Here is a 9,825-nt window from a genome sequence, read left to right on the forward strand (position 1 = left end):
GCACCAACTAACCTGTATCTCTCCATACAGGCACCAACTAACCTGTATCTCTCCTGTCCTCTCCATACAGGCACCAACTAACCTGTATCTCTCCTGTCCTCTCCATCCAGGCACCAACTAACCTGTATCTCTCCTGTCCTCTCCATACAGGCACCAACTAACCTGTATCTCTCCTGTCCTCTCCATACAGGCACCAACTAACATGTATCTCTCCATCCAGGCACCAACTAACCTGTATCTCTCCTGTCCTCTCCATACAGGCACCAACTAACCTGTATCTCTCCTGTCCTCTCCATACAGGCACCAACTAACCTGTATCTCTCCTGTCCTCTCCATCCAGGCACCAACTAACCTGTATCTCTCCTGTCCTCTCCATACAGGCACCAACTAACCTGTATCTCTCCTGTCCTCTCCATCCAGGCACCAACTAACCTGTATCTCTCCTGTCCTCTCCATACAGGCACCAACTAACCAGTATCTCTCCTGTCCTCTCCATACAGGCACCAACTAACCTGTATCTCTCCTGTCCTCTCCATCCAGGCACCAACTAACCTGTATCTCTCCTGTCCTCTCCATCCAGGCACCAACTAACCTGTATCTCTCCTGTCCTCTCCATCCAGGCACCAACTAACCTGTATCTCTCCTGTCCTCTCCATACAGGCACCAACTAACCTGTATCTCTCCTGTCCTCTCCATACAGGCACCAACTAACCTGTATCTCTCCATACAGGCACCAACTAACCTGTATCTCTCCTGTCCTCTCCATCCAGGCACCAACTAACCTGTATCTCTCCTGTCCTCTCCATACAGGCACCAACTAACCTGTATCTCTCCTGTCCTCTCCATCCAGGCACCAACTAACCTGTATCTCTCCTGTCCTCTCCATCCAGGCACCAACTAACCTGTATCTCTCCTGTCCTCTCCATACAGGCACCAACTAACCTGTATCTCTCCATCCAGGCACCAACTAACCTGTATCTCTCCTGTCCTCTCCATCCAGGCACCAACTAACCTGTATCTCTCCTGTCCTCTCCATACAGGCACCAACTAACCTGTATCTCTCCTGTCCTCTCCATCCAGTCACCAACTAACCTGTATCTCTCCTGTCCTCTCCATCCAGGCACCAACTAACCTGTATCTCTCCTGTCCTCTCCATACAGGCACCAACTAACCTGTATCTCTCCTGTCCTCTCCATACAGGCACCAACTAACCTGTATCTCTCCTGTCCTCTCCATCCAGGCACCAACTAACCTGTATCTCTCCTGTCCTCTCCATACAGGCACCAACTAACCTGTATCTCTCCATACAGGCACCAACTAACCTGTATCTCTCCTGTCCTCTCCATCCAGGCACCAACTAACCTGTATCTCTCCTGTCCTCTCCATCCAGGCACCAACTAACCTGTATCTCTCCTGTCCTCTCCATACAGGCACCAACTAACCTGTATCTCTCCTGTCCTCTCCATCCAGGCACCAACTAACCTGTATCTCTCCTGTCCTCTCCATCCAGGCACCAACTAACCTGTATCTCTCCTGTCCTCTCCATACAGGCACCAACTAACCTGTATCTCTCCTGTCCTCTCCATACAGGCACCAACTAACCTGTATCTCTCCTGTCCTCTCCATCCAGGCACCAACTAACCTGTATCTCTCCTGTCCTCTCCATACAGGCACCAACTAACCTGTATCTCTCCATAGAGGCACCAACTAACCTGTATCTCTCCATACAGGCACCAACTAACCTGTATCTCTCCATACAGGCACCAACTAACCTGTATCTCTCCTGTCCTCTCCATACAGGCACCAACTAACCTGTATCTCTCCTGTCCTCTCCATACAGGCACCAACTAACCTGTATCTCTCCTGTCCTCTCCATCCAGGCACCAACTAACCTGTATCTCTCCTGTCCTCTCCATACAGGCACCAACTAACCTGTATCTCTCCATACAGGCACCAACTAACCTGTATCTCTCCATACAGGCACCAACTAACCTGTATCTCTCCTGTCCTCTCCATACAGGCACCAACTAACCTGTATCTCTCCTGTCCTCTCCATCCAGGCACCAACTAACCTGTATCTCTCCTGTCCTCTCCATACAGGCACCAACTAACCTGTATCTCTCCTGTCCTCTCCATACAGGCACCAACTAACCTGTATCTCTCCTGTCCTCTCCATCCAGGCACCAACTAACCTGTATCTCTCCTGTCCTCTCCATACAGGCACCAACTAACCTGTATCTCTCCTGTCCTCTCCATCCAGGCACCAACTAACCTGTATCTCTCCTGTCCTCTCCATACAGGCACCAACTAACCTGTATCTCTCCTGTCCTCTCCATCCAGGCACCAACTAACCTGTATCTCTCCTGTCCTCTCCATCCAGGCACCAACTAACCTGTATCTCTCCTGTCCTCTCCATCCAGGCACCAACTAACCTGTATCTCTCCTGTCCTCTCCATACAGGCACCAACTAACCTGTATCTCTCCTGTCCTCTCCATACAGGCACCAACTAACCTGTATCTCTCCTGTCCTCTCCATCCAGGCACCAACTAACCTGTATCTCTCCTGTCCTCTCCATACAGGCACCAACTAACCTGTATCTCTCCATACAGGCACCAACTAACCTGTATCTCTCCATACAGGCACCAACTAACCTGTATCTCTCCTGTCCTCTCCATACAGGCACCAACTAACCTGTATCTCTCCATACAGGCACCAACTAACCTGTATCTCTCCTGTCCTCTCCATCCAGGCACCAACTAACCTGTATCTCTCCTGTCCTCTCCATACAGGCACCAACTAACCTGTATCTCTCCTGTCCTCTCCATCCAGGCACCAACTAACCTGTATCTCTCCTGTCCTCTCCATCCAGGCACCAACTAACCTGTATCTCTCCTGTCCTCTCCATACAGGCACCAACTAACCTGTATCTCTCCTGTCCTCTCCATACAGGCACCAACTAACCTGTATCTCTCCTGTCCTCTCCATCCAGGCACCAACTAACCTGTATCTCTCCTGTCCTCTCCATACAGGCACCAACTAACCTGTATCTCTCCATACAGGCACCAACTAACCTGTATCTCTCCATACAGGCACCAACTAACCTGTATCTCTCCTGTCCTCTCCATCCAGGCACCAACTAACCTGTATCTCTCCTGTCCTCTCCATCCAGGCACCAACTAACCTGTATCTCTCCTGTCCTCTCCATCCAGGCACCAACTAACCTGTATCTCTCCTGTCCTCTCCATACAGGCACCAACTAACCTGTATCTCTCCTGTCCTCTCCATACAGGCACCAACTAACCTGTATCTCTCCTGTCCTCTCCATCCAGGCACCAACTAACCTGTATCTCTCCTGTCCTCTCCATCCAGGCACCAACTAACCTGTATCTCTCCTGTCTTCTCCATACAGGCACCAACTAACCTGTATCTCTCCTGTCCTCTCCATACAGGCACCAACTAACCTGTATCTCTCCATACAGGCACCAACTAACCTGTATCTCTCCATACAGGCACCAACTAACCTGTATCTCTCCATCCAGGCACCAACTAACCTGTATCTCTCCTGTCCTCTCCATACAGGCACCAACTAACCTGTATCTCTCCATACATGCACCAACTAACCTGTATCTCTCCATACAGGCACCAACTAACCTGTATCTCTCCATACAGGCACCAACTAACCTGTATCTCTCCATCCAGGCACCAACTAACCTGTATCTCTCCTGTCCTCTCCATCCAGGCACCAACTAACCTGTATCTCTCCTGTCCTCTCCATCCAGGCACCAACTAACCTGTATCTCTCCTGTCCTCTCCATCCAGGCACCAACTAACCTGTATCTCTCCTGTCCTCTCCATCCAGGCACCAACTAACCTGTATCTCTCCTGTCCTCTCCATCCAGGCACCAACTAACCTGTATCTCTCCTGTCCTCTCCATCCAGGCACCAACTAACCTGTATCTCTCCTGTCCTCTCCATCCAGGCACCAACTAACCTGTATCTCTCCTGTCCTCTCCATCCAGGCACCAACTAACCTGTATCTCTCCTGTCCTCTCCATCCAGGCACCAACTAACCTGTATCTCTCCTGTCCTCTCCATCCAGGCACCAACTAACCTGTATCTCTCCTGTCCTCTCCATCCAGGCACCAACTAACCTGTATCTCTCCTGTCCTCTCCATCCAGGCACCAACTAACCTGTATCTCTCCTGTCCTCTCCATACAGGCACCAACTAACCTGTATCTCTCCTGTCCTCTCCATCCAGGCACCAACTAACCTGTATCTCTCCTGTCCTCTCCATCCAGGCACCAACTAACCTGTATCTCTCCTGTCCTCTCCATCCAGGCACCAACTAACCTGTATCTCTCCTGTCCTCTCCATCCAGGCACCAACTAACCTGTATCTCTCCTGTCCTCTCCATCCAGGCACCAACTAACCTGTATCTCTCCTGTCCTCTCCATCCAGGCACCAACTAACCTGTATCTCTCCTGTCCTCTCCATCCAGGCACCAACTAACCTGTATCTCTCCTGTCCTCTCCATCCAGGCACCAACTAACCTGTATCTCTCCTGTCCTCTCCATCCAGGCACCAACTAACCTGTATCTCTCCTGTCCTCTCCATACAGGCACCAACTAACCTGTATCTCTCCTGTCCTCTCCATCCAGGCACCAACTAACCTGTATCTCTCCTGTCCTCTCCATCCAGGCACCAACTAACCTGTATCTCTCCTGTCCTCTCCATCCAGGCACCAACTAACCTGTATCTCTCCTGTCCTCTCCATCCAGGCACCAACTAACCTGTATCTCTCCTGTCCTCTCCATCCAGGCACCAACTAACCTGTATCTCTCCTGTCCTCTCCATCCAGGCACCAACTAACCTGTATCTCTCCTGTCCTCTCCATCCAGGCACCAACTAACCTGTATCTCTCCTGTCCTCTCCATCCAGGCACCAACTAACCTGTATCTCTCCTGTCCTCTCCATCCAGGCACCAACTAACCTGTATCTCTCCTGTCCTCTCCATACAGGCACCAACTAACCTGTATCTCTCCTGTCCTCTCCATCCAGGCACCAGTCAGAGCTCCCAGTCGGTTCAATCTGGCCTGGTGCACCACTCCCCAGCCCGAGCCTCCGTAACCAGCCAGTCCTCATCGTACCGCTATAACAGCAGCCGCCACTCATCTCTCCGTACCTCAGCCACAGGCCTGGAGCCCTGCCGGCGCTCCTCCACCAGCCAGCTGTCCCTCCGCACCCTCCCCACCTCCCTGCAGCTCCGCCTGGGCTCAGGGTCCTCCTCGGACCCCTCCGCCTCCCTCTCCTCCCACAGTATCCCACCCTGTAAGAGACATACCCTAGTGGGCCTGCTGGGGAACGACGGGCTGTGTAGCGCCATGGCTGACCCGCTGGGTCAACACCATCACCACAACCAACACAACCCGGCTCTGTCCACCGTACGACGAGACGACATCTCCTACAGAGTGCAGGTTGGTCAGGAGAAAAACCTAACACTTCGATAGAACTGTCTCTCAGAGGTATTAAAGGGACAGTTCACCTAAACTAGAAAATAAGTTATGTTTCCTTTTCCATAGACTGCTTTCAGGGTAAAGAAACATACAAGTAATTTAGAAATTTGTAGGATGGATACTTTACTTTAGATCAGTGTTTCTCAAATCCAGTCCTCAAGCCCCTTGATAAGTTGAATGAGGTGTGCTTATCCGGGCTATTGAGAAACACTGCTTTAGAAAACCAACAAAGGTAAAATCAAAGTTATTTGACGGTGCTGTTCTGACTAGGTGTGATTTAATGTACCTACCCCACCAGATCGTGGATGTGAGCCAGGTGCTGGAGATCATTAACCTGTCGAAGCGGAAGGAGCTGCAGTGGCCCGACGAGACGGTGAGGCTGAGGGCAGGACGCAGCTGCTGGAGAGACTGGCGCCCCCTGGAGGGCATGGAGGGACATGTAAGTCCCTCTACCCCCCTCATCTCAGTCAAGTTTACAAGAATCACTTCTAGCATTTTTATAAAATTTCAATATATTGATGCTGTATTCAATATTATATTCAGTATTAAATGTATCGATACATATCAAGGAATTACTTTCTGTTCTTACTCACCTCTTATCTCTCTCTTTCCGATTCCTTCATGCTTCCTCCCCTCTGCTGTCTCCGTCACCAACCCTTCTCTCTCTTCCTTCTCTATCTCTCTCTCCCCCCTCCGTCGTCACCAACCCTTCTCTATCTCTCTCTCCCCCCTCCGTCGTCACCAACCCTTCTCTATCTCTCTCTCCCCCCTCCGTCGTCACCAACCCTTCTCTCCAGGTGATTCACCGGTGGGTGCCTTGTAGCCGTGACCTCACCAGCCGCTCCCATATAGACAAGACCATCCTGCTGGTTCAGGTGGATGATAAACTGGTCCCCATCATAGAGACTGGGGTCATAGAGCTGGGAGCCGAGGTCTGACTGGGCCTGAGACAGGATCCCGTTCATTAGGCACCAAACGGACTGAAACAGTCTGAAACGGGGAGGGGCTACCTGGACTTTTCTGTTTTCCGTTGCACAACATTTTGAAACCTGGGGTGTATACGGTCTGCCCTAATGATTACACCCTAGTCCTCCTGGGAGTAACCCAGTCAGAGGTCAGAGGTCAGGGTTCACCTTACTGCAGGCCGAGGAGCAGGCCAGCCTGCAGACAGACCGGGAGGAAAGGAAGATATCCCTTTGTCCTCTCTGTCCTCTGTCGTCTCTCCTCTGTCCTCTCCTCCGTGGCCTGGAAACCGAGAAGTGGTCGAGTGGTCGAGGAGTGTGTCAGTTCATTAGTAGGCAAACGGAAGACGGTCCTACCCTCCTCGATAGCTTCCTTTTGGCGAGGAAGCACAAGTGTATCCTACCGCAGAAGAGTTTTGATATCTGCCGCACCCCTTTTTTGAATCAGCTGTTGTATTATGAGAGGAGAAAAGCACGTTTAAAAACGACATGCTACTTCTCCATTTATCTAGAAAATGTCTTGCATAACTAACTTAATTCGGTTTTTATCACTTTACACATTTATTTTGGAATCCACCCCTGTAAACGTCATTTGCCTGATGACACAGGAGAGTAAAAGGGGAGTTTCATACAAGCGCATTTTCGTCCACTTTCCCTCTTCTCGATTACCTTTTGACCTTTTCCAAAAAAGGAGAGGCCGCAGGAGTTTAGCAAATCTAATTGAGAAAAAGGCCCATATCTGCATCCCAAATGGCACCGTATTCTCTAAATAGTGCACTACTTTTGACAAGGCACTACTTATTGCGGTGTCTGTGTGTGGTCAGCGGTTAGTGTAGGGTGCTGTTTAGGACTCTACACTCTATATGTTTGAGGAGAAAAGGAATCCAGGGAAGAGCGACGGTGGAGGAGGCAGATGGCAGTACACACTCTCTATATGTTTGAGGAGAAAAGGAATCCAGGGAAGAGCGACGGTGGAGGAGGCAGATGGCAGTACACGGTGGAGGAGGCAGATGGCAGTACACGGTGGAGGAGGCAGATGGCAGTACACACACGAACACACATCTACAGTAACTTGCAAAAGTATTCATACCCCTTGGATTTCTTCCAATTTTTTTTGTGTTTCAAAGTGCGATTTTAAAATTGATTTTAATTGTCAACAATGTAGTCTAATGTCAAAGTGGAAGAAAAATTCAAACATTTTAAAGAATAATGCACATTTTATAACTAAAATATAGTGTCAAGTATTCAGCCCCTTTGTTTAGGCAAGCTTAAATTAGTTCAGGCTTAACAAATCACGTAATAAGTTACATGGACTCACTCTGTGTGAAATAATAGGGGTTGAAATTATTTTTGAATGACTAACTCATCCTCTGTCCCCCCATACAATATCTGTAATGTCCCTCAGTCAAGTGTTGAATTCACAGATTCAACTACAAAGACCAGGGAGCTTTTCAAAAGCCTCATAAAGAAGGGCAGTGATTGGTAGATGGGTAACGATAACAAATCAGCCATTGAATATCTCTTTAAGCTTGGTCACCTTAATAATTATGCTGTGGGTGATGTATTAAATCACCCAGACACAAAGATACGGTCGTACTTCTGAACTGAGCTGCAGGACAAGAAATGAAACCGTTCAGGGATGTTACCATGAGGCCATTGGTGATTTTAAAACAGTCAAGTTCATTGGCTGTGATGGGAGAAAACTGAGGATGGATCAACAACATTGTAGTGACTCCACAATAATGACCTAAATGACAGTGACAAGAAGAACGCAAATATACAGAATACAAATATTCCAAAACAATGCATCTTGTATTCAACAAGGCACTAAAGTAATAGTGTAAACACTTTTTGGCCTAAATGCAAAGCCTTCTGTTCGGGGCAAATACAACACTAAGTAACTAACTGCCTCCTTATTTTCAAGCATGGTGGTGGCTGCATCATGGTATGGGTATGCTTGACATCGGCAAATACTGGGGAGGTTTTTCAGGATGAAAAGAAACAAGGTGGAGCCAAGCACAGGCATAATCCTAGAGGAAAACCTGCTTCATTCTGCTTTACACCTGACACTGGGAGAGGAATTCACCTAACCTAAAACACAAGGCCAAATCTACACTGGAGTTGCTTACCAAGAAGACTGCGAATGTGGCTGAGTTAGTTTTGACTTAAATCTACTTGAAAATGGTTGTCTAGCCAAGATCCCCAACACTTTGACAGAGCTTGAAGAATTATGAAAAGAATAATGGGCAAATATTGCACAATCCAGGTGTGGAAAGCTCTTTAGAGAATTACCCAGAAAGACTCACAGCCGTAATCGCTACCAAAGGTGATTCTAACATGTATCGACTCAGGGAGCTGAATACTTATGCAGTCTTAAAAATGTTCAACATTTTCTTCCACTTTGACAGAGTACTTTGCTGACCAAAAATTACACAATGAAATCATTTTTTAATTCCACTTTGTAAAACAATAAAATTAATAATTTTTGCAAGGCACTGTATCTGCCTTGCACTGTGTCACATGTTGCATGACAGTAACCCTATTAAGTTGAACATTGCTACCAATGGTAATTCTTATTTTCTATGCATTCCTTTATATTACTTTGACTTGTGTACACAGACTGTACACACACACACACGTGACACAAACTAATGATGACGGTTTGAATTATGATTATGATCACAACTGCGTGTGAGGAAGTTATGTAAAAAACTGCTGTTTTATTTACCTTGTTGGTCTCAAAATAATTTTCCAAAAGAGCCTGGTCCTGAAAGTGGCATATGGTTTCACACATGACAGGACGTGTTGTTGCCAAGACTACAGAGATGCAGAAACTAGTAGTAGTACTAGACACTATTTAGTTTGTCGTCCTTGTCATTCCTATTTGTTTTTGTTTTGGAAGTTGCAAAAAAAAAAAGACATTGCGAGCAGAAAATAACTTGCACTATGATTTTTTTTTTTTTTACAGTGATGCACTACAATCTTTGAGGTGATATCACATTTATTACAGACTCTTAGTGGCCATGGTTACCGATGCCTTGGGAATTAAAATAATGGATTCATCATTGTTTATTGTTCAGCCATTTTCATATATATATATATATATATATATATATATAGTGAGGGAAAAAAGTATTTGATCCCCTGCTGATTTTGTACGTTTGCCCACTGACACAAAGACATGATCAGTCTATAATTTTAATGGTAGGTTTATTTGAACAGTGAGAGACAGAATAACAACAACTAAAAATCCAGAAAAATGCATGTCAAAAATGTTATAAATTGATTTGCATTTTAATGAGGGAAATAAGTATTTGACCCCTCTGCAAAACATGACTTAGTACTTGG

At 47.3% G+C, this 9,825-nt stretch overlaps 1 protein-coding gene across 1 annotated transcript in view; it reads left to right on the forward strand.

The window, feature by feature from the left end:
• The window catches only part of LOC311145293 (pecanex-like protein 1), a 63,871-nt gene extending 54,287 nt beyond the window's left edge, over positions 1 to 9,584 (forward strand). Inside the window, exons 20-22 of the mRNA XM_084181527.1 lie at positions 5,061 to 5,476; positions 5,814 to 5,954; positions 6,313 to 9,584. Coding sequence (XP_084037653.1) covers positions 5,061 to 5,476; positions 5,814 to 5,954; positions 6,313 to 6,453 — 698 coding nt within the window. The 3' untranslated portion in view covers positions 6,454 to 9,584. The remainder of the gene's footprint in view (positions 1 to 5,060; positions 5,477 to 5,813; positions 5,955 to 6,312) is intronic.
• Positions 9,585 to 9,825: the final 241 nt, after the last annotated feature.

Source organism: Coregonus lavaretus, assembly GCF_964263955.1.
Source record: "Coregonus lavaretus genome assembly, chromosome: 18".
Lineage (NCBI taxonomy): Eukaryota > Metazoa > Chordata > Actinopteri > Salmoniformes > Salmonidae > Coregonus > Coregonus lavaretus.